At 35.4% G+C, this 25,576-nt stretch overlaps 1 protein-coding gene across 1 annotated transcript in view; it reads left to right on the top strand.

Moving 5' to 3' along the window:
- The window catches only part of LOC139121979 (tetratricopeptide repeat protein 37-like), a 31,575-nt gene that overhangs the window by 4,042 nt on the left and 1,957 nt on the right, over nt 1-25,576 (top strand). The window contains exons 6-43 of the mRNA XM_070687315.1: nt 240-338; nt 784-901; nt 1,143-1,283; nt 1,918-2,019; nt 2,491-2,636; nt 2,901-2,990; nt 5,308-5,411; nt 5,847-5,973; nt 6,351-6,430; nt 7,058-7,157; nt 7,771-7,895; nt 9,328-9,363; nt 10,159-10,243; nt 10,619-10,650; nt 10,896-10,996; nt 11,786-11,981; nt 12,242-12,334; nt 12,770-12,908; nt 14,376-14,454; nt 14,849-14,910; nt 15,552-15,677; nt 16,022-16,096; nt 16,444-16,588; nt 17,052-17,145; nt 18,223-18,300; nt 18,861-18,988; nt 19,401-19,524; nt 19,766-19,940; nt 20,313-20,359; nt 20,745-20,817; nt 21,606-21,659; nt 21,960-22,068; nt 22,338-22,469; nt 22,889-23,019; nt 23,371-23,523; nt 24,141-24,278; nt 24,691-24,818; nt 25,413-25,530. Coding sequence (XP_070543416.1) covers nt 240-338; nt 784-901; nt 1,143-1,283; nt 1,918-2,019; nt 2,491-2,636; nt 2,901-2,990; nt 5,308-5,411; nt 5,847-5,973; nt 6,351-6,430; nt 7,058-7,157; nt 7,771-7,895; nt 9,328-9,363; nt 10,159-10,243; nt 10,619-10,650; nt 10,896-10,996; nt 11,786-11,981; nt 12,242-12,334; nt 12,770-12,908; nt 14,376-14,454; nt 14,849-14,910; nt 15,552-15,677; nt 16,022-16,096; nt 16,444-16,588; nt 17,052-17,145; nt 18,223-18,300; nt 18,861-18,988; nt 19,401-19,524; nt 19,766-19,940; nt 20,313-20,359; nt 20,745-20,817; nt 21,606-21,659; nt 21,960-22,068; nt 22,338-22,469; nt 22,889-23,019; nt 23,371-23,523; nt 24,141-24,278; nt 24,691-24,818; nt 25,413-25,530 — 4,083 coding nt within the window. The remainder of the gene's footprint in view (nt 1-239; nt 339-783; nt 902-1,142; nt 1,284-1,917; nt 2,020-2,490; nt 2,637-2,900; nt 2,991-5,307; nt 5,412-5,846; nt 5,974-6,350; nt 6,431-7,057; nt 7,158-7,770; nt 7,896-9,327; nt 9,364-10,158; nt 10,244-10,618; nt 10,651-10,895; nt 10,997-11,785; nt 11,982-12,241; nt 12,335-12,769; nt 12,909-14,375; nt 14,455-14,848; nt 14,911-15,551; nt 15,678-16,021; nt 16,097-16,443; nt 16,589-17,051; nt 17,146-18,222; nt 18,301-18,860; nt 18,989-19,400; nt 19,525-19,765; nt 19,941-20,312; nt 20,360-20,744; nt 20,818-21,605; nt 21,660-21,959; nt 22,069-22,337; nt 22,470-22,888; nt 23,020-23,370; nt 23,524-24,140; nt 24,279-24,690; nt 24,819-25,412; nt 25,531-25,576) is intronic.

Genomic DNA, 25,576 nt, shown 5'->3' with positions numbered 1-25,576 from the left:
TATCGCCAAATGTCTGATTTTGAAGTTCCATTGACTGTTTGTGCACACTATAAATATGAAGTTATGCATATAAAAGTGGTGTGAACTGAGAAATAGATAAGTGTAGCTGACTGTAGGACTCACACCACTTGACTTTCTAGCTTGGCAAGGTAATCAGTGACTGACTGATTCATTGTATTACTTATTCAATGAAAATTTATTAATGTAATTATGTTTATTTTTCAACTTTTCACTCAAAGTTTGAGAAATCTCTTCAGATTATTGTGGATACTGCAGAGATCAATGATGAAACCCAAAAGTGGTATCAGAGATATATCAAGTTGCTGTTTGATAAATATGTGAGTATATTTTTTCATCATGGAAAAGTTTTTTGTTGTAAACAGGAAATGTTGAAGTATGGACATCAACAGGTTGATAAAAAAATCAGTTCTTTAAGAATGAATGAAATTAGTAATAATGAAATGATAAGTTATACAGGTACATGTATAGTTCCCATCCTGTATTATAACATTACATCGCTCCTTGCTATTTCAAACTCCTGTTTGCAGTGCTATAGTTCTTGACCCATTCTAGGAACATTATTTTTGCTTTTATACAAATGTAGCACTGATGTGTCAGTGTTAGGAGGTTAGATCTTGCATCTACCTTCAAAGGAAACAAGTCTTCACGTCTACCTTGCAATTGTATTGCTGTAAACTTCAAAAAATTATACTGTTGTTGGAATGTATTAGTCAATGAGAATTTCAACTCTTTATAAATCAGTCTTTCTACCCCTTTTTTCAGGCTTTTGCAGAGAACGCTGAAAAGTTTGAGACAGAATGCAAAAAAATGGCAGCAAACTATCCGACAGCGTCAGTCCCTCTTGAGATGCTTTGTAAATTTTACATGCAAAGACTACAAGGTAATAATGAATAATGAATGTTTTAGCAATATTGCAGTATGTATATTTATTGAACATAGTTACCATTGGTTTGAGAATTGTATGCCTGTGTGAACATGTTTCATTATTTATGGCCAGGTTTTGAGTTGTTTCCCTTTATATGGAATTTGTGATTCCAAGCTGCCTACTTGTAAACTTAGTATATGCACAAATAATGCAAATAATGGATCAAAATTAATCAAAATTCAACTTTCTCTACTAGATGCTGATTCTCAAAACGCCATAGAAGCTTATACTCAACTGAATGAGAGAGATCCATCATCATCCATGGCCCAGTGCTCACTTGGCTACAGTAAACTGATAAAGAAAGATTACTTGTTGGCAAGAGACCAACTTCAGAATGGTAAGATTTACAGTAAATATGTCATCTTCATTTTTCTGTTTATTGGTCCACTTTCCTTCTAGAGCAATAGAGTGATAGTACAATGTATTACACGGTGAAAAGGTTATCATCAAAATTTAGGAATTCTTATTCCTTCAGAGGAAGATTGCAACATCGTTTCATCTATCAAAGACTTCCTCTTGATGAAATCATGGAAAAGCATAATTCAGTCAAATATTTCAGTGTTGCTTCATACCACAAGAGGAACACTGCAAATATTGAATTATGATGCTGAATGATAGTGGAATAGTGTGTTATTGCATGGTCCTTGAATGAGATCAATGCCTGATGAGTACTTGCCACACTAAAATATGTTTTGCTCACATGGCAATACAGAGTGAGAACAAATTGATCCCACATTGGTTGTATCACACTCCGTGCATACCACTGGAGAAAAGTCTATTTGACCAAAGCAGATAATACTCCAGAATTATAGCTGGCTAACTTATTATTTAAGTGGACAGCAAACACAAATTGTAATTATAAAAGCTCTTGTTTATTTCAACTTAAACCAGAAAGTGTATAGTTATCAACGAAAATTTTCTGGGTGCAAAACTCTCAAATTTTATGAATTTTTCACTCCTTTCACATAAAGGTATGAAGACTAATCAAAATTTCCTGTGTGGATGGTATTACTTATGTCAATCTCAGTATCATCTTTGTGATTATGATGGTGTAATCACTTCTGCAAACAAAGGTTTGTCTTATTCTACTTCTGTACATGATCTGACTAGTTCAAAGCCACTGTCACTTCATCAAAGGTGCCTGGAAAAACGTCAAGTGTCATCAATATTTTATTTCATTACTACAGTAATCTTGATATTTCTGAAATTCAATTTTCCCAAACTGCTATTGAAATTTTGTTTGAATGTCAACTAAAAACTTCTCAATATTTGACATAGTGGACAGTAGATATTAACTGTCATTAGTTTACAAAATTAGCAACGTTGGTGTCTCAATAAAATTGTAGCCTTTTAATAAGTATCTGTCCATGTGAAACTGTCAGAGTGTTTCCTGTGAGTTACTACTTGTAAAAAAGTACCAGTAGTCTGTACTTGAGTATTGCAGAGAACGTGAATGGTTTACAGAAGATAGAATGTTGAGTTGTTAATCTGTGGTATTGATCAGCAGGTTTTTCACATCACAGAAGAGTTTCTTTTAATTCTAGGTCTTAAATTGTTGAAGAATGAAAATGAGATGCCTGTCGAAAATCAGAAGAAACTCAACCATGAGTTTAATTCTATGTTTTGTGTTAGTTTAGTAAACACTAGACTGCCCAACAACATCAACAAAGCAATTGAAATATACCAAAAAGTAAGTCTTACTTTGTTTACAGCAAAATTGAATGAGTGTTACTTAAAGCAGTATCACACTTCTGAATTTATGTAGACAATGAACTAGCCTCCTTTCTTGAACAATAAATGTCTAGGCAAGATTGAACTGGTGATGTTGTGATGATCAGTGATATTTAATTGTGATATGAATCAGCTGAAGTGTGTACACCATCATAATCACGATGTTCCAGAAGTTTACTGTTTTTATCCGTTTACCATGGACTGTCACATCTGTCTATTTTAGCTTCTTGAAGCTGATGAAACCCGGTTAGATGTTATAATCGGACTTGGCAAGACGTATCTTGCCATAAATGAAATGGACAAAGCAAGAGAGGTATGTCCTGTAACGTTAAAGTTGCATGTGTTTGATTCAAATCTGTACGTAGCAAAGTGTCCCCATTAGAATACATAACAAATACAAGAACTACTTTCTCCTATTCAGTATTGCGTTTCATAATACAGCCTTTGTGAAATACTGTAGCAGTTAAAGGTCTGGTGAAATGGTCCCGTTCATGTGACTGAATATCTTTCAGGGGGTCAATACTATTACACTCGCAACATAATTGCAACCTAAAAGTACGCGCAAGTGTTAATTTTTTTGATATTTCTATGCGCGGCTTTCATGGGGTCATTTTGCGACACTCAGGTCACGCCCGCAGCGGGGATCATGGTTGGCCGTCTGTGACGTCACAGGTGTGTTCATTTACATCGAATAGCGGTCCAACGCGCCTTATCTCTGCCCGGTATCCGCTAACAAAACAGCCTCAGTGTTCGTACCCGGTGCTGCCCATTCGCCACGTTCGTTCGCCAATGCGAATCGAAATCCGAAGTGGCGAAAAAAATCGATCCTAATTCGCCACAGTAGCGAAACTGATTTTTGTTTAAAAAATATGGTAAAATAAAGAAAAAACGTGGGTTTTTTAGTCTTTTGTTTAATCTGCGCTTCTCTCTCGGCGATTCACAAAAACTGTGTCTACTTCCGTATTATTGCGTTCTTTCCGTCGTACATATTTGCAATCGAGCCAAGTCTCGCGAGAGATTTGACGTCATTTTGTCTAGTGTACAACATGCAGAAATGGCTCTCGCGAGAATTGAAACTTGACACACGCAATCGAGCCCTCGCGATAAATTTGACGTAATTTTGTCTAGTGTACAGCTAGCCCTGCGTACGATGCTGTGTGTTCCGCTACAGATAATCGCCCCGCTCATCACATTTAGCTGTAGCGGAACACACCGCATCGTACGCAGGGCTAGTGTACAGCCACAGGCGCATAGCTGGGTCGTGAGTATTTAGGTTGCAGTGGCGGGCATATCGACTACGGGATCAATAGATCGATCCGAAAATCGATCTACTTAGCAGACGACCCAGCTAAGGAGCGCCTGTGTGTACAGCAGGCATACATGTAGGAACGCTCGCTCGCGAGAATTGAAACTTTTGCTATACATAGCAGACATACGCATTTTAATCGAGGCAACAAGGTTCGGTGTTGCAGTTGATTTACATTGCGGTCTAGATGTTCTGTGTTGTGCATTTTAATTCCATGTTGAGGGTCGATTTGCATCGCGGTCCAGTCCTCGTGATCCGGTATTCCCCGTTGTTCTTCAATTTAATCGCCGTCCCAACGACGCGTTCCGTGTTGCTGTCGATTTGTATCAGGGAGGACTCTACCTCCATGATTTGTATCGCGATCTCTACGTTCCGTGTTGTTGTTCGTTTTAATGCTAGTCTCAACGTTCAGTGTTGCTGTTCATGCAGCCGATTTGCATCGCGGTCCCATTTAGCCTAATTTAATCACTGTCCCATTTACGTTTTAAGTTACTGTCGATTTGCATTGCGGTCCCGACGTTCAGACTAGTGCATTTTATAAGTGGCAGTCACAACGTTCAGTGTTGGTGTTCATGCAGTTGATTTGCATTACGGTCCCAACCTTCTGTGTAGCGAGTAGCGAGGCAGGCTCAGGCGAGGGACCGTGGCCGATCGTACGAACCAGAAGAGACAAGCACATTATGGTTAAAACACTCAACACTGAAAAAGTTTACAGTTGAGCCGTTCATGCTCTTGCCGCTGTCACAGCCACCAAAAGAACAACGTCTTCCCATAGTGAAGGAGGACACTGTCCTGATCATGTAAGCGGAAACCCTAGAAGTTACCCCCCGTGGGGAGCTTACGGAGGTGTGAAATACTTACTTCCCGTTATGAGATACGGAGTCGGGCAAACTTCGGAAAGCCGAAAAAAGTCGACTGGAGAGGCTCGGGGGACACGCCCACATTGCATTTTTCTTTTGCCATATTTCATAATCACGCGCGCTAAACGAAAAAAGAAATGAATGTAACTGTTTTATAGACCATCAACTGTATTTCTGTGATTTTGCAACATGGGCATTTCACCAGACCTTTAAGAAAGGAGAAGGAAGATGGTGATGATGATACTGATCTGCTCAGGGCTCACAGTTATTGAAATTTCCTCAAGATATAAACATTTACAAGTACAGGCCTACATGTACAGCAACACTCCAACATTTCAAAGGGCCATATCAGTGTAAAGTCTGTGATGAACTGATCACTCAATATTTCTTTACCGAGCCTTCATGAAAGAATGTCCAGAAATTATGTGCTTTCTAATCAGTAAATCACTATCTTTGTTATTCAGTACTGTGAGAAAGCTGTTGCTATTGACAACAAAGACCATGCTGTGATAGCTATGCAAGGCTGGTTGGAATACATGCAAGATAATCTGAAAGAAGCACAGGATAGGTGAGTAACCATTGTCATTTTCTCTATAGATATTGTTTTCCTGGACACTGTGTGAGACCCTTGCCATTCCTGACTTTGCATTCCGCATTTATAGGGGGCTAATTTTTATATTTTTTTGTATGTTTTTTTTTGGTGTTATGACACAATATGCAGTGTATTGCAGAAAGATTTTAACAATACATATCAACAATCTGCTGTTAGTTTTATAAAATCTCACTGTGATGCCATGAAAGATATCAGTACCATCAAAGAGACTCGTCAAATTACTATTAAACTTTTCAAGACAGTTATTCATCTTTAAAGCACCATTATAATGAACAAAATCAAGTATTACTGTTACTGTAGTATTTTTGAAATTCTTTGATCAAGGGTTGTGCGGATTTTTTTCTTCTGCAAACAACTTTTTACAAGATATTTGAATGTTTTAATTTCCAGAATGTTGGAAGCAATTGAATCCAATAAGAACATTGGACTGTACTACCATCAGCTTGGTAGAATTTATTGGAAAATGGGTCAAGATGAAAGAAGAAACAAAACCAAATGCTTCAATAACTTTCTGAAGGTAAGCCTGCCTGAAATTTTATTAAATATCACTATATGATGCCAGTGTATTAATTTCTTCTGCATCAAATCATATAGATTTCTTGATAGGGAAGAAAAATTGTAATTTTTACAGATATTTGTACATTAGTTGATTCTCCACAATTCCATTGGTAAGAGTATGAGAACAGTGTATTTTGATAAGGTCAACTTGTGTTTCAGTGATTTATCAAAACCTTGCACTTGACCTTTATACTGCAAATGCATAATGAAAGAGATCTTCCCTAAACCATGTTTTACAACTAAGTTTTATCATTGTCAGTTATTTTGTCTCAGCGATTTGTTATCTACTCATATGCACGTTTGGCTATAATCTAATGTCACCAACTTTCCTCACAGGCTGCTAAACTAGAACCCTACCACTCTGATAGTTTTCTGTATCTTGGCTATTATTATCAAGAAATAGCAGCAGATATCAAGTAAGTGTTATAACAGAAGAGAAGAACTCATTTAACATTTAACATGGCCCTGGCATGTCATTATCATGCCTAACACATTTAAACACATTTAAACATGATGGTCATGATAATCATTGAAAAAAAATTATCTCTTCCCAATATTATATTTGTTGTCCTTGAAAACCACCTTCAAATTTTTTGGTTGTCAGATTTTTATGAAATCGCTTTTGATTCCATACCTAAGTAAAATCATAACATCTTTGAGAATTTTTCAGATAGCCAATATAAGCTTATGTTACTTTGCTTCCAACACCCTTTTTTGACAGAGAAACGTTTTTGAATTGAACTAAGTTGTGATTTCATATGTTCTAAGCATCTTGTTCTGAAGAGGTAAATAAAATGTCTGAATTTGCTGGGAGAAATTTGTGATCATTGCAGACAATGTAATGCTACTGCCGTCTGTACATATTGAGTCATAGTAACCAGACATGATTCTACTAAGCTAGCATAATTTTTTCTGACATAGAACTCATTTGATATTACACCAGTGATCAACCATTGTGAAATGATAACTCTGTTTTTAGTGAATTGAAAACCCATGATGCCTGACTCTTCTTTGTTGTTTTAACTTCTTTTTCTTCAATCTAGTAAAGCCAAAAAATGTTACCAAAAGACTTTTGATTTGGATTCAAGAAATGATGAGGCTGGGGCTGCATTGGGTGATGCACTGATAGCACTCGATGAAGAGGTGAGTTTAGCTCATATAGACTAGAGAGGTGAACTATCTTCCATTATAAACTTGAACGGTAATGCTGTTGACTGAAATTCTACAATCATGTATCATTGAAATACACTGTAAACTAACATTAACAATTAAATTAAATGATAAGACCAACTCTGTCGTCCCAAAAATGGAAATCAAAACTCCAGGGATTGAGTGCACAGCCTATGACTATAGTTGTTTCCCTTTGGCTAATACAACTTACGATGATCAAATAAATGCTCTTCTGTTTTGTCTACATGGCCAAATTTTGACATTCTGAATTCACCAAAAGCCATTGCAAGTCAGACTTATCATCAAATAGTGTTGTCAATTTTTGGCCAAAACTATGATTTTTGAACTTTTACTAAAGCAAATATGTAAAAGCCATTTTATATGTTTATGATAACTTATGCTAAAATGTGCAGAAATCTGTTTACTTTCCCTTCAGAAAATTGAAGATTCACTGTAGCTTCATATATGAACTCATTTTTTTAGCTCCCCTTGCTCAGTGAATGCTACCAACATAAACTTCATTTTATATCTACACTGTTTCTTAACACTGTTGACTTAAACCAGATACTGTGTTTCATTCCAACAGGAGTCAGCATTGACACTGTACAACTCAGTGACAAGTAAGGCCAGTGCTGGTACTGCCAAATGGGCCTGGCTTAGATTAGGACTCTATCAACTCAAACACAGGGAATATTCCCAGTCTGTTGCTAGGTAAATCTTTCAATTTTTTCTTAAATATTCAGTACATTACCAACAAGGAAAAGCTGAAAGGCATTCAGGCAACAGACATATTCTTAATGTAACTCTTGACATTTGTGATAAAAGAAACTCACTATGGTTTGCCAATTGTTGCAGTCTGTGAAATTATTAGGTTATTAAAGAGGCACTCCCACTTGGTAACATTTTTAAAACACATTTTTTAATGCCAACAGTCGATATTTGACATGGCGACTGCGTGCGGATCGCGAGATATCGATAAAAACATGTCCTCAAAAAAGTTAAAGTTTGAATTCCGGTGGCCCACCTGAATTCAGCTTCCGAACATAGAACGTTCGGCACTGGGGGCAATGTCAACTAAGCTATGGAGTACGAGTCTACACTGACGCTGCTGTATGCCACAGCAGTACCACTCGCGTCGGTGAGCGGTCATGTCCCGTAGGAGAAAGCTGAGTCCTACTGACTCGGCAATAAAACGAAAAACAAAGTTACTTCACTGATTCCACCAGAATTCGCAAAGGTGACTAGTACAGATAGTTGTGGTTGATACATAATATGCATAGTGGCCGCCGTGTGGTATGCGCGCATACCACGCGGCGGCCACTATGTATCGAACCACGCGTAACTGTGTGGCAGACAACAAAATGTAGTCATCAGAGGAAACTAATATTTTACACATAAAAACTGATATCTATGTGGTATTGTTTAAAAATTTAATACAACTGATTGAGAATAATGAAAACGACAAAATTAAAGGAAAAGTTTTAAAAAAGAATTACCAGAGGTAAGGGCATTGATAATTATGTATATCAAGTCATCGCTGTAGGAGATAACTTAATTGCGTCATTCGAACGTTTTTGGACTCCTTAGAATATCGTCAATCAGCACAACAACACACTTTCGGGGGATTTCGGGTCATAACCAGAAACGATCGTAAAACTTCGGGATGTGAAAAATGCGCTCGGGAAATGACATGTTTTTATCGATATCTCGCGATCCGCGCGGAGTCGCCACGTCAAATATCGACTGTTGGCATTAAAAATATGTGTTTTAAAAATGTTACCAAGTGGGAGTGCCTCTTTAAGAGTGATGAGCCAGTGTGATAATAAATGAGCAGCTTGACAGACGGTGTTGAATAGGCAGGGACACTTTCAATGATGACTGCAGGCTATAAAGTTTCATACTTTAGATTCAAAGACTGGTGAGTCTTTTCATAAGAGTTCCTGAAGATTTAAATGATTTAAATAAATGTTAAATTGCCATAAACAAATGAAATAATTGGAACATTGTTTTGTAAAAATTGTTAACAGTTTATACCTATGAGACAGAGTTGTTGACTAATTTCGATTTCACAAATTTGAGTTACAATTTGTTAAGCTATAACAATGACAGCTTTTTAAGTGTATTTTGTCTTGACACTACACAGCTTCCAGCATGCTTTAAGAGCGGATCCTAAAGACAGGTAAGACTAATTCAATTGTCTGATGACCATTAATCCAAGTCAGCATGCAAAGTTTAACTTACTCTACCTGTTATTTTATGTTATTTATTATGGTATTATAATGCCAATATAGTTAATCACAATTATGTGCAGATCACGTAAAATCAAGAGAAAATATTTTTGACTACGGAATTTAACGACCTAGTGAAATTTGGTTGTGAAGAGTGAATGTCACTGACACTCATGTAAATTCAGACAGGAAGTACAAATATGTTTAAAACTTTGTAAACAGATGACTTTAGGTGGACTCTGTATAACAGTATCAATTAGAACAGTAGCTACCATTTGAAACACATCCACTTTGAAACATAACATTCTTGGGGTTGCTTCCAGAATCTTAGTTTTTCTTGAATTTTGCCATCTCTGCAGATAATTGCAGTATACTATTATTCATTGACCTATGGCATGTAAATTAAATCAGTAATGACTTTTTGCACTAAAGATTTCCAAGTAGTACCGTCACTTACAGCAGGTGGGAGGAATATATTAGTTTACATACATCTAAGGAATAAAAGAACACTTTCAAAGCAGGTAACGAGAAGATTAAAGAAGTTAAATTGGAAAAAAATCACAATTTCGACTTTCACAAATGTAAGCCAGTCAAAACTTTAGTAACCCTTATGAGCTTTAAAATGAGCCCTCACAAGTGATAGACCAAAATAATATTGTAAAAGTTTGAGAGTCTGAATATCTGTCCTTGAGGCACATTCTACCTCAAGAAAGTTTCAGTCACTAGTAATTTGTTTCTCTTCACAGATGTTGTTGGGAATGCTTAGCAGAAGCCTACATTAATAGAGGCAGTTATACTGCAGCATTGAAAGCATTTACTAAAGCTACGGAAGTAAGAATTCATTTTACTGATAGCATGCAGTCGTTACTTACCAAAATCTTGTCATCTCCTTGTAACAGAATTTCTTATTTTAGACAATGTTTTGTAATCAACAGAAAAGTCATAAGTAGTTGGCTGATTTTTATGTCACCTGTTTGAATTATACTTTGTTCAGAAGCTTTTAGCGGTAAATGTGGACATTAGTGCATTGATCAGTGTTTCATAATCAAATCACCAACTTTAACTTGTAGTTGTTACTGTTCTGTACAATCAAAACAATTATTGATATGAAAGAGCTTTTCAATAATGCCAATAATGGGTTATTTGGACAGCAAATTATTGTGTAAATATCATTTAATGTTGTTTTCACTTTATTCATTTTTTCAGCTGGATCCAAATTCAATCTATTGTCATTTTCAGTAAGTTTTTCATCATATCATCTAATATTTTCATACTTTTATGAAAAAATTGTGTTTTAAAATTTTTCTCGCAATCCACATTAAATTTTGTTTGCTATAGTGTGAAGGCTTTCAACATGTCATGTATAGGGATAGCAAAGTTAAATGTCACTTTTTTGTTTCAGTATTCTCTAGCTAACTTACAGTTTGTGAAAAAGGATGTGATAAATACAGTAAATAATTTACTTTTCAATTTTTTGTTTCAGAATTGCAGCAATAAAACAGACTTTGGGATTGCTTGCAGAGGCAGTGACTGAATACAAAGTCATCCTTTCTAACTCTGCTGATTATGTCCCTGCTCTGAAAGGTATGTGATATGAATGCACCACCAGTTTATTTTCATACCTGACTTTCCTGTGCCTAATATACCTAATGATTTACATACAACCGTACTATTATGCAGATCTTATAAAATTATTAAAAAACAAATGACATTTCCAGAGAAGTTCAATGGCGTACTGAATTTCAAGTTCTATAGATTCAACCTTTGATAGTGGCACTCTTTTAATCTGAGCTGGGCAGTATTGATACATTCTCAATGCAGTGAACTTTCAGCGTGGCCCAGTGTATTTGTTCCAAGCTTGCTATATGTGGGCAGCCTAGCATACTATTAGCAATCAGTACGATTCTCACTTCAGGAGCACATCCACTCAAAATGACAAAGCATCAATTACTTTTATTTCTAAAGCTTTTACTACTAATCACGCTTTCCAAATCTAGACAACAACTACTGGGATTCATAATCAAGAATTCATTATCGTCAACAATCTTTCCTTTCTTATCAATTCATCAATTGTTTCCTAAATATTGTTCCAAATCTCATTTTTCACCAATTTTAAATTGCTATTATTATGTATCATGACACTTACTCATATCACCTTGTTCAACTTCAATCTCACTCTCAGTCAACAAGGTCTGTTTCTCAGTACAAGTGGTACAGGTAATTTCCAAGAATATTGATCTTGATATCGATGCCATTCACATTGCGGTGACAACTAACTAGGACATCCCAAGTTAGGTGTCCAAATTCTCTATCTTTCAAACTCTTGTACGGACTGTGATAAATGTACTTTCCTTTCACTGTCCAACTTTCAAGGTATTGGTGAAACACTGATCTCCTTGGCAAGATCAGCCAGGGCAGAGTTTTTCAATGGAAGAGTGGTAGACTATGTGGGAGAAGCTATCAGATATTTGTCAAAAGCTGTCAGACACAGACCAGATGTATCATGTCTGTGGAAACTGCTTGGTGATGCTTGTACTATCATCCATTCTCTGGACAAACAGTTGATCAGGTAATTATTTTAACATTGTAAAATTTTAGAAATATATAAAGTGCATAACTTTGAATGCCAAATTACTAATACAAATATTATTCATCATTTTGTCCATTTTCTTCAAACAGAGATAATTTTCAAACAATGCAAAGAATGAACTGTGTTGAGATTTTTATACTTGTTTGACATAGTTATTTGCTTGGCAGGAACTCCATTATTAGTGTTTGCAATTTGTTTTCAGGTAGTCTAACTTTTCCATTACCTTACTGTCTTTGCAGAATTGATGTCCCAAGAAGTTTACTGGACAGAGGATTGAAAGAGGAGGAATTAGTTGCCATGGAGAAAATGGAAATACTATCATTAGGAGCAAAGTATGTTCTAATTTGCATATCACTATGATGCAGTATTGTTGGTAACGTATTAGCAAACGTCAAATTATGAGAATAACTGCTGCAAAAACTCCAAAATCAATCCGATGGTTGGTAATACATTGTTAGTCACTGTACCATTTTTATGCAGTGTACCAGTATAATTTGTCTTCCTATTTTCTATGCTAGTGTATAATGTGATCTGGGAAGCACTTCTGACAATCTGTGTAACCACATATACAGAGCACAAGACTTATCCTTGCAATCATCCAATGGGTTCCTTGAAACTGTTCATAAGAGAACACACTAAGGCACTGATAAGCAGCACTGTGATTTGGGCACCTAGAAACAGTCAACTTTACAGAACAGGCATTCTGTATTGCTTTTTCTTTAGGGTAGATTTATAATAATCTAATTTATGTCATGATTTCACCGTAGATGTTATGGCCGGGCACTTTGCTTGAAACCTGAAGTCAGCAGTCTCTGGCATGATTTAGGTGTCAATTACTTCAGACAATCACAAGAAATGAATTGTGAAGAAACTGTCAGAACTGAATTTGCAAAGAAAGCTATGCAGGTTAGTAGTGTTACTGTACTGCTACTCTGACTCTAACAGTACACTTTGATGTTAATGATTTATCAATTTTCTGTCACATAACCCATCAACAAAAGTTATGCCCTTGGCCAACAGAACAAATGTCTTTGTAATAAAGTTTTGTTTCATTGTCTTCAGAATGAGATATAAACCTGACTGTGTTAGTGTGGGTGTGGCATTATTTTGTATCAGCCATCAGCCCAATCATGTTTGAAATCAGTTAGTGTTTAAAAGTATTTACTAAATGGCATGTGATACCATACAAAAAAGCTTTAACAAACTTTTACATCATGAGTATTGGCTAATGTCCTAATTTCTCTGTAACTGCAATGCACCCAGTCTGCATTTGTATTTTCAATGAGATGGATGTCTCATCATTGTTCTATTTCATGTTATTCTTTTCAAAATATACTTTAAAATATTGAAATCTGAAATCAAACGAACCGTATAATGTTATTCAGTGACGAGGAAATTCCCAAAATGCATATCATGCCATGAAACTACATTGTTTTTGCATTTATCAACCATACACTTATGCAAGGCCATGACCTAAATCATCTTTCTTCATATCTTGCTGCTCCATAGAACTTTTCTTGTCCATCGTCATTCTTCTTTTTAGCTCATATTTGGTATTTTATATACGGTAAATACCAAAAAGAGCTTATATGAAGAGTCGGTGGCGTCTGTATGTCTGTATATTTGTGGGTATGTATGTGCGGATGTATGTCCGTCACACGCAAAGGCTCCGATACCGCTAAAGCTACCATCTCAGTATTTGGTGTACAGGTAGATGCATGGGTTGAGATGTGAATTTGTTCAAATGAACATGTCAGTGTCAAAATTGTGCAAATGAGGTAAGAAAAAGGGAAATCCTGCAAATGTGCAGGAGTGATTGCATGCCAATGACTTGAAACAGGCTAACTCCAATGACTTGAGTCATTTCCTGTCATTGTTTATGAACTGTTACATATTAACAGACCCGCTCAAACCATAGACAGTAGAGGGGAGGAAGACCGTCTATGGTCAAACTAAGAGGGGCTAGCTGCCTTTCTGCTATGCATGTTACTAAAGTTGACCTCCAGTACCTAAAGTTTCAGATCTTAATTACTTTTGTCATTCTTGTTTTTCTGGTTTAAATATTTCTTGTTGTTTTTCTGGTTGTACTGTGCAGAAATCATTGTCATAACATCAACATAGAATTTTCCTGCACTGAACAGATAGAAACAACATTTATTGTTGATCTTTGCTACCCATACTAGTATATACCAATTCTGATCAAATTTGAGCGACACCGTATAATTGCGGTATTTTTTGCCATTTCAAGTTGGACTTTCGTGATTACAAAATATTTCGTTGATATTCTTCCAAGTAAGACATGGCTTTCAAATAAAGCATAAGAGAGTTCTCTGTACTGATGGAACATTATTTCATCATTCAATTGCTTTTCAGTGTTTGCAAAAAGCTGTCTCCATGGATACCAACAACCATGTTCACTGGAATGCTTTGGGACTTATGGCAGCTTCAAAAGGTGAGTCAGAAATGTTCAAAAATATTCATACATTGTTTACATGTAGGTTTTCACAAAGTTTATGCAAATGATGATACAAAAGTCTATTGTGTTTGTCTGTATCATTCTTTGAATATGCAAATACCAATAGCAGTCACTATAAGTTTATACATATACCTCATGAAATTTTAAAAAATTAACGATAGTATTAAAACATGAAAAGGGTGAATGTTACTGAAAGTCTTCGAATTGCAAACTTTTTTAAGACTCTTTAAAAGAATGAATAATTTTGAAAAGATTTCACAATTCTAAAAGAGATGTGCATCAGGAAAACGTTCCACCTAATGTATTTGACATTTTGAGAATTTGTTTCTATGGTAGTTGATAAAAAGTATTCCTGTGTTTGTTGTTACAGCAATAAACAATCCTAAGCTGGCCCAGCATGCATTCATCAAATCAATTCAAGCTGAAAGTAATGTAAGTTATATTTGAGATTGTTTATTTGTCAAAACTGATGATATGCAGTTCCTTTATAGCCATGCCTAGACCAGAATAAATAACTAAATTACTGATTCAGAATCTAATTTACAATATTGTATGGACAGTAAACTCTTCTGCTCCACCGTCAGTGGTTGATGCAGACTACAAACAAACTAAATTTGTTTTACAATACGCCCAACTGAAATCTGTTGCACTAAGAAATAAATAAACGAATATAACAATCATGATACAATCTCTTAGACTTTCACTGCAGTGACAAGATACTATTTCTAACATGATAAATTTTGCAACAACTACTCACTACAGTTACAATAGTGTGATAACATCCACATCAAATTTGTCATTTGGTCTTGGCTGGGAACAAGTGTAGTATCAGTGACTGATAATAATGATGATTGTGATAACTTTGTAGTTCTCTAAACCGTAGTTGAATAATTTACTTTATCATATTGTATATCAAAATGTATTGGATATATGGAGACAGTAATTCCAAAGACAACTTAGTACACCGTCACCTATAACTTTTTGATCAGCTTGGTCATTTCAATGCTGCAGATGATATTGTTCTTGTCATATTAATTTATCTTTGTTTCATGATTTTTTTATTTTGATTTCAGAATGTCGTGGCTTGGACAAACCTTGGTGCTTTGTACTACAGTCATCACCAGATAGAGTTGGCACACAATGCATTTAAAGTGGCCCAGTCATTAGAACCATCCTATGTGGCATGTTGGATTGGACAGGTATAGCATTTCATGTGAACATTCTAAATTCATTACCACTCGTACATCATTTCAGTTTAGTTATACTATGAGTACCCAGATACAAGTTTGTTACTGAAAAAATTATTGATAAAATGAAGTTTCAAGACCGTTTATTTAAAGTTACAAGCAAAGACACCAAAGTTAAAGAAAGTATGATTGACAACAAATTGTGAACAAGGAATGGAAATCATGTTATTCTTGAGCAAAATATACTAACATACGGTAAGTATGCAAAAGAAAAACCAGCTTCTCAAATTATTTCAATATTAACATAAACTCTATGCCCTTGATAATGATGGATTTTATCATTACACGTCCTCCAGGCATTGGTTGCTGAAACCATCGGAAGTGAAGAAGCTATGGATCTGTTCAGACATACCACAGAATTGGCAACTCATGTGAGTGTACCATTACGCACTATTTGAAAGAAAAGAATAGGTTTGCAACACAACAACTTACATCAGTGAACAAAGTATTTGAATGTTACAGTTGACGGTCTCAAAGCTTGTTAACAAGGACTTTGAAATTCAAAACAATCAAAGCAAACAAACTGGTTTCACTTTCTAGATCTATTTGCAACTTGAAGATAAAAGTGTTTTTCACCAATTTCATTGTCTTTGTCTACGTTGTACGTTGTACGATAATATATCGATTAACCTATAAGGTCATGCAAAATATAAAAGGAAGTGTCATGACTCTGCATTGATGATTTCTCTTATTTTCTAAATTGAAATAATATCTTCAGCTTGAAGGATCTGTAGGTTATGCAAGTTGGGTGTGCAATACCATATTTAGTGAGAAAATTGACAAGAAATCAGAGCTTTATAAGTACAATATTGTAGAGATGGGAGCTGTGACATCTGCTGCTGTGTCTATTGGAAAATACACAGGTAAGCTCTTCCTCATGTACTTCACCAGTCTCATCCCTCGGCTCATCTTCAAACAAAAAAAGCATGAAATGTTTTATTAACCCTTTGAGTGCTGTAATTGTTCCCATCAAAATTATAGTGCAACATTTTTTCCCATTTTTATGATTTTTTCTGTAAATTTTTGATAATTTTGGACCAAATGGACATCACATTTCATTGGCTAAAGTTTGTAATCAAAATTTTGACAAAAGTCTGAGAAATATCAACTAGAGTATATTTTCTAAAGGAGGCAAAAATTGACTTTGGCGCTCAAAGGGTTAAATGCTCACTATAAAGTTTGACATTGGTTATATTCATCATCACAGTTCAATGAATTCACAAGGAATTGCAGTCATTTGAAGTTCTATATATTTGATGTCGAAAAGTTGCTTGCATGGATTGTGTTGTTTCGATTCAGTAATGTTGAAAAATGTTTTGTTTTCAGATCGCAAACAAGATGATCCTACAGCTAGTAACATTCATGGTTTACTCTTGGAACAAGAAAAGTTGTACAATCAGGCTGAGAAAATGTTTGCCAGGTATTCACAACAGACTGTCAGATGTCTTTCACTGAAATGACTAATTTATGTGAACAGCTGACTGATCACATAATTAAATCAATAATTTAATTTTATAGGTTATCAATATTAACCCTTTTCCTGCCAAGTCCATATTTCACCACCAGGTCAAGATGGTTAAAATTAATGAAACACAACGTATTCCACATGATGTATTTTAACATAATACCGTACATTTGAAGGCTGTTGAAAACATAATACTGTAAAGTTGATTTTTTTGGGACAAAAGATGCTCTAACATACCAAGCCAAGTGGGTGAAAATACGTTATGTTTTGGCTCAATACCGCTTTTTACTTACTTGGCTAATGGGGAAGTGATGCAGTTATTACTGTCTGGCAGGAAAAGGGTTAAGATTGTCTCCAAAAAGATAATCTGAAAAAAAAAAGAGGTTTAAGAAATCAAGCTGTTACAAGATACCCAAATGATCTGGTTATTTAATTAAACTGTCAATTCTGAAATTGACAAATATTGGCATAAACATAAATATTGATGTAGCAAATGCAGCATTTAGACGTTTTTTGAGAGACTTTTATAAGGTCACCTGTGGAAGTCAGATAAGTATACCCACCTAAAATTGGTTACAAATTTTAGGATCACTTTGTTCTGTTTTGAAAGGTATATCAATGATTATATAGCTACAAGAACAATTCACTCATTTGACATTCTTCCTGAAAGTTATACATTGGGTTTCTTTTCATATCCAGCAGGAAACTTTGCATTAAAGCCAGATCACCACTGTACCAGAAAATTGTTAAATTTGCGTTTCATAGCAAAAACGTATAGCCAGAACCAGTAAAATTGTAAGGTATTATGCCATACAGTTTTTGCCATCTGGTGTATATAGGACATGTGAAATCAATTGGTAGCCCGTCTTGAATTTATAAGTTTGCCTAATGAACAACAACTTTGTTTATTTGGTAATTTTGTAAATTCCAACACATCTGTTTTACTTATTCATACTTTACCTGTCTTTTGCCCAAATTACATTGTTGAGTAGTCTTGACAACATTAACATTTGTTGAATGATGTTTCTACAGGACTGTCAGGCTGCTAAAGCAAAATGGAGACAAAAGTCAACTGAACATGGCCCTATCAAACTATGCAAGAATATTATGGTGAGTGCTGAATGCCATGAAGCTGTTACAAAAGTGTAGCAAAGTGTACACAGAAAGACTGGCTCAAAGTATTGCACAATACATAGTTGAATGCACTGTACTGATGGCCTGGTGAATTCTTTGCACTAGCTTCATAGCGACTAATATCCTGTAATTCACTATACAGTTTGTCATACATGTGCAACCATCGTCATATGACAGGACACAATATAAAGTATTTGTGGTCTGCGGACCAAACTCAATAGTTTTATATAGTGTGCACATTTGATCTATGACAATCCTCTAACGTTTGATGACATTACAGTAAATAGTATGGATAAATACACATCCCCCTTGCATGAATGCTGCATAGGTCAATGTCCATGAAAGCATTTTTAGTTGTCAGACCACCACAAACTTGACTCTCTAGAAGTGACAGGACCTATGTCAATAGACTTCAAATGCACCAATCTATATACATAATAGAAATTGGAAAAGCCATCAATAAAATATTTTTCACTAGTAAGTGACTTTTACCAAGTTATTTGCAATGGTACAGATTAATTGTGTTTTCATTGCAGTGCAACTGGTAAATGCAAGGAATCAGTGGAACTGTACCAGTCAATCAGTCCACTCAGTGATTTCAATGATGTCTGTGGATTAGCTCTGGCTTTGTGCAAAGCTAATCAACTCAAGGAAAGTTATCAAGGTAAGACAGAATACTGCCATATAATTAAAACTTTTTATGTATTGCACAGTTATGTGTTAGAGCTAGAAGGCCCTTGAGTTTCATGAACTTTGTATATGATCACGCCTTATAGCACCTTGATGTTTACAAATCATTCAGTTCACATTTACTGCCACATTGACTGTCAGTTTAATGAAGCTTTAAGGAAATCTAAAAAACCTAAAGAAGTAAAGTCAAGGGTAATGTTTGTAGTTTATCAGTATTTCACCCTCCTTTATGTCTTATTTTACTTTTCATTGGAAGACTGACCACAAAAAATCACAAAGTCAAGTTACCGACCTGATTATTTTACTGCTATTCGGATAAATCGTAAAAATTCTGTCTTGTGAATTCTCTTAAAGATGTTGTTCAACTATAGCCATTTGCCTTTCAGCTTTTGAACAAGCCTTACAATTGGCAAGCAGCAATGAAGAGAAATCCAGAGTCCTTGCGTCCATGGGTGTCATAGCATATCACTTCCAAGACATGGAAAGAGCTAAAACTTTACTGTTCAAGTGGTATGTAGTATCAAAGTTGATCCTGGCCAGTTTTTGGCCATGGTGTTCTCAGAACTGACAATTCAGTATGACTGAGTTACATAGGAAGTGTGTGGAACCTTGGTAATTTGATTATCATGACTGCACTGTAGTGAGGAGATAGTGTTTGTTCATGTGTGATGGAAAAATCATAGTTGGCATCTATCTATTTGATTATGATTATATGTTTCTAACGTTATTGTTGTTGTGTTTGTATGCACAGTTCTCAGGTATCACCACCATGCACTGAGGGAATACTTGCCCTGTGTTCTTTGGCTTTCCTTCAAAGTGATTTCAAACTAGCTTCAGCTGCTCTGGGAGAACTTCTGAAACTTGGTGACAGTGAGAAGTATGCTGAGGATATATGCTTTTTGACATCATGTCTCTATGCACTGCAGGTTTGTTTTTGTATGTTTTGTGTTACAGTGCGAAGTTATTTGCAACAATGTTTTATCTACATGAATGTTTTGGGTCTAAAGGACCTAGTTTGTATAGTAGCTTGTTCTGCTTCAAAATTATTTCAGATTAACATTGCCAATGTTTTTGATACTTAATACTAATTTCCAGTAGAAAGAGCTGACGTATTGTCCAGAACTGAAATTTTGTCCTACTTACTTTTAAATCTTCTGATACAAAGTCACAGTCATAATGTTTGTAAATAAAGAATCTTTGAAAGATGTTACTGATTTTCACAACAACTTACATTCATTTCTGTGAAGAGCAATTTTGTCCAACATAATCTTTGTGTGCTTGGATGATTCTCATTACAGGGAAGTTACAACATGGCAAAGAATCAAATTTTGAAAGCAATTCGCAAGTAAGTCACGTCTGCTGAAATGTTTGTATAATCTCATCTACCAATCTATGAAAAGTAACAACAATCTCAGAAATTGCATCTAAAGGAAGTGACCATACTTATTATGTTTTCCAAAAACTATTGTCATCAATGACTGTCATAAAAGAAACACAATGTGAATCATCCGTCATTAATGGGAAAATTTCAGACAACCAATAAGAAATTTTTCTGTGGCATATGCTGGTCAAATCATTGCATCAGGTATAGCGTTAAGGATAAGAACTCTTTGTGTTTTCATGTGTCAGTAAATCATTACAGACAAGCAGAATTGCAGAGTAGTATGGAGATGTGTTTTTGAAGTGAAAACAGTCAGTGTTTTCAAAATGCATCCCACCCATTATTTCAGGTGTCCGTGGAGAGCGAAACTATGGCAACAAGCAGCCAAGTTTATCATACAATATATTCCAAGTAAAGCTGAGGTAAAGAAACCATTTTGTTTCTGGGCTTTCAATTAGTGCTAGGGTCAAAGGTTACTCAGTCTTAAACTATTATACTTTAATGCATTAGAACTCAAACATTTTGAGGTTACCCATATTCTTTCATTAAGTTATCACTTAGTTTTCCCAGAACAATGTCATCAAAAATTACAAACCAGCTTAGACTGACTCCCATCTGGGATTTTCAGACATGTGACATTCTATGATGGATGCATTCACAAGACCACAGCCTTGACAAATGTGCACCAACTAATGTCCCAGATTAGGGGGAACATTTATGCAAAGAAGTAGAACACATTGGTGGTATGACTGAGGTTATGGCATCCGCTGGTGTGGACTCCATGCCCTATATGAATCAATACTAGTAACATTTTACACCATATGAAAGGTGCAAAATTTAACTGATGAATTTGTGGTGCTGTAAAAATAAGATGAAATGCCTTCGTGACTGTGTTTTTTTCCACGGCCTAGTTGTGACATCATTGCACCTCATGAGTATTTAGTACCAATAGAATTCATGCCCATTACAACAGTCTGAGGTATTTCGTGCATAGCTGATTACGCACATACATCAAAGTAAAATACCACATCAGGGTGAGTCTAAAACTAGCAGTGAATCAACACTATGAAATCGTGAGAATCAGAAACCCCTTTAGCACTACAGGTTTAAGTTTTTCATTGCGTTTAAATCCAAACTTAGATGTGCCAGTGATTGCTAATACCAGCAATGTAACTTTCATCTGTAAATGGCCTTATGTTTTGTATTTCAGAGTGCTGCTACCTGTAGCAAAGTGGCCAATAAACAAGATTTCAGAGTATCAAAGGTATGGACATGTTAAAAAGGGTTTCTTTGAATCTTTGAAGATGTTTATAGTTATTTATAGCTCTGCATGAATCTTTGTTTTCCTTGCTGATATGAGAGAGAGAGAGAGAGAGAGAGAGAGAGAGAGAGAGAGAGAGAGAGAGAGAGAGAGAGAAAATTTCCTTATCATTATACTTTAAACCATGAATTACATGTTGTGACAACCAAATATTTTCGAATAATAAATAAAAAAAACTACATTAAAAATTCTTGTGAATATTTCAGTCAACTCAGTATGTTTCATATTTAAATTTCATTTTAGAACTCTGCAACATTTGCTCTGTCTCAACTTGCTGCTGGTCAATACAGAAAGAAGGATAAGAACAGTAATGCTCTGAAAACAGCTCAGAAAATGGTGCATCTTTATCCCAGTAAGTGTTTGATATATAATTACTTCAAAGTCATAGATCTTTGATTTGATTTGTGTATATAGAAATGAATGAAGACATGTCAATGCATTCAGAAAATCACACAATGGTCTACCTACAGCCAGATGTATGCACATAATGCAACAATATAACTCCAAAAATCTACACTGGATCAGGTTTAAGGTTTATTCCTCTGACTGCAACTTAAGTGAAATATTATCGAGACAAGTGTATTATGTACAAAGTAATGCAACTTATGTATTTTGTTGTAGATGAAACCAGTCATCATGTATTACTCAGTGCTAGTTGCTATGCCGATGAAGTAAGAGCCAAGGCTATGAAACAGAATACACACTTTGGAAATAATTTGAACACCAAACTTGCTCAGTTTGTTGTACAGCAAGGTAAACAATTTTTTTTACATCTCTTGCATTTTCCATCAGATTGCAAAAGCTGACTCAAATAGACAGACTTTTAAACAATAAACACGCTAAAATGGACTATGCCATAGAATACGATGTGCTACCATTCTTCATTTTCATTTTATTTACGAATAGTTGTGCAGCTGACATATCTATCATCAAGCGCATGTAATCTTGGTGACAGATAATCAGTAGAGATGTCATTTCAGTGCTTTTGTTCAATTCTCCACTCTCCATCTGTTGTAAATTACCTCATTAATACTGCACAAATCTGTGTTCAGATACAATTGAAACAGTGTGCCTTTGAGTTTCATAAAGCCCTATAAAACTTATCACTTTGAACTATAAATACCGGTATATCAGTTGGTTATCCATGTGTTTTATATTTCCAAACCCTCCAGGGGAAACCATGGCCAGTGAGGGCGCTAATCAAGCTCAACGCCAACAGCTGATACAGTGGGCAACTAAACAGACCATTGAAAGTCTGCTACTATCACAGGATTACAGCAAAACCAAAGATTTCATCCAGAGTGTAAGTATTTAGCTAAAATGAAAGGATCTATATCAGAAAATTTAACTGTTGATCAGAAATGTAACATGGGATGAGTAGACTGTAAAGAAGTTGAAATATTTCATTGAATAGCACATTCTGCACTAACCAACAATAGACAATTGGAAAATTAGATTAGAGTGCCAATAAGAATGTTGTAATTCCATGTGTTATTATAACTTCTTAAAGGAGAATGAGATTTCTCTTCTTATAAAGGCAGTCTCATACAAGTATGGCTATATCACAAATTTAAGGGAAAATATAAATTCAACTTTGTTTAGTAGAAGAGCCAAAGTAAAAGAACAATAAGAGTTTTTCTGCATTTAATTACAGATCAAACAAGTTTATAAGTCACAAGCTCAATTCACATCTCAACTTGAAATGCTGAATGCAAAAACTGTTTTCCTTGAGATGACAAATGGAAATGAACTTGAATTACTCAGAAATGCTGTGTTGAAAGAAGCTGCATCATCTGAAGCCTGGCAGGTGAGTAAAATGCTTGCAATCAGATCATTGACTTTCCACTTCCTAGGACAACCATTTCAATGAGCAGACAAAATCTACCGTAGTTTTGTTTCGTATTGGAACTTTTAGTGGCAAATTATGATTTGAATCTAATTTCTAAAATAGCTGTTGGACATACAGAAAGACCTTGAGTTTCCTGTCATTTAATTCCTTCCCAGTTTTTCTATCAGTTTTCCATGAACTGTTCATAGGTCATGTTACATAGTAAAATGACACAAATACTGGTAGATATTTCATAAGAAAGGACAACATTTGTAGACTGACTGCCCTCTTTGTTCTTGTTAGCTTTCATCAATTTTATCTTCTGAAAGCAATATTCTAAGCATTCATCAGAATATCTTGTCACATTATATGTATATAAACTGTTGAATAGAGCCTGTCAAGAAATATATAACTTTGAACTTGTTTTATCAAAGCTTATATCTATCCCTTTCCACTGACAAAATTTCTTGAATTTTGAATTTCTTATAAACTGGTCTGAAAAACAACCAGAAAACTTGAATATATAAGTGTAATTTGAATTACTGATCGAAGTGACCTCTGTTGTTGTTTCATTTACTGTCTTGATGATCTACCAGACACTGGCTGAAGTTTACTATTCCCAAGGAATGATGGTAGCTGCAGAAACCTGCTACAGACAGAGTCTTCAAGTTTCCAAGTCGGCTAAAATTGTACCATTGGTTAGATTAGCTTACCTGGCATTGATGCTGTCAGTGGTGAGTTTTATAATGTATGTATGGTGTGAAGTCTTGTGATAGGATGTCATGTGATGTACTATGACTTGGTGTGATGTGTTTTACTGATAAGATATGACATGTTGGAAAAGATGATACTGGTATGACTAGTATGTAGGAGTGTGATTTGAACATCATCTGATTTATAAGGGAAGATTCCAATTTGATATCAGACAAATGCTTGAAAATGTGAGCTCAATGCTTAAAATATCCATAATTTATTGTTGTAAAATGTATGTAACTTTTGAAAAGTTAAAGTGTATATGAACATAAAAATGTATATATCAAAGACAGCCATTTTATTTTACCACCTTGTATTAACTTGCATTGACAAGCACATAAATGATATTTTTGCCATCCACAGTACCTGATACATTTTATTTGTTTTATTCAGCCAGGTGATGCCACTGATAAATGGACAGCTTTGTGCCAGCAAGCTACAACTGAAGCCCTGAAGCTTGACCCACAATGCATTGCAGGTCTTCTGATTCAAGGAATTCTCCACTTTGGTAAAAATCAAAGGTAAAATGATTTTTGACTTTCCCAAATTCATTCTTGTACTTGACTCTATGGCATATCCTTTTACCACAGTGTCAAGAGTTCCTTTAATCCCTTGAGAGACTTACGCTTTGATTCGTCTGCCATGTTGTACAAAGCTCAAGGACTACCCAAGAAGAATACATGCATACCTCTCTCTTGCTTCCACAGATGCAAATCAGCTTTTTCCTGAGCAGCTACTGATACCTTTCCTACATATCTTTTTTTGCCCAGTGCAAGTCACAGTGTCCGTGATCAGAGAAAATGTGTTAGATGAGTGTCACATTATCATGACACAAATACAAGACAAGCGTGTCCTTATTGTGGCCTTTTGTATCTATTAAATGAAATACAGTGGAACTATGGTGTTCTGCATTTTGTGAACCATAATTGTCAAAAGTAATGATACGAAATTTCTTTGTCTGAAAAATGATATAAAAATTTGAAACAAAAAGTAAGCCTTTAGTGCCCAAGTAGTGATGAGCATCCTCATGGCCCCTCAGAATTCAGTACATTGTTCAGTAAATTGGTTTTCACTCCATAACTAATAATATACTTTGATGTTACTTTTCATTATAGGGCAGCCAAACGTAATCTTCAGTATGTAGCATCTCATGGTACTGATTACAGTGGTTCTATCGCTAGGTTCTATCTTATGAAGATTTATCTTGAGAAGAACGACACTGACGCCATACAGGTACATTTACACAAAGCACAGATTTTTGTTGCCAAGTAATTCATTG

The sequence above is a fragment of the Ptychodera flava genome, chromosome 21 (assembly GCF_041260155.1).
Source record: "Ptychodera flava strain L36383 chromosome 21, AS_Pfla_20210202, whole genome shotgun sequence".
Lineage (NCBI taxonomy): Eukaryota > Metazoa > Hemichordata > Enteropneusta > Ptychoderidae > Ptychodera > Ptychodera flava.
Note: the sequence above shows the minus strand (reverse complement) of the source record. Positions and strands in the feature narration are given on the sequence as shown.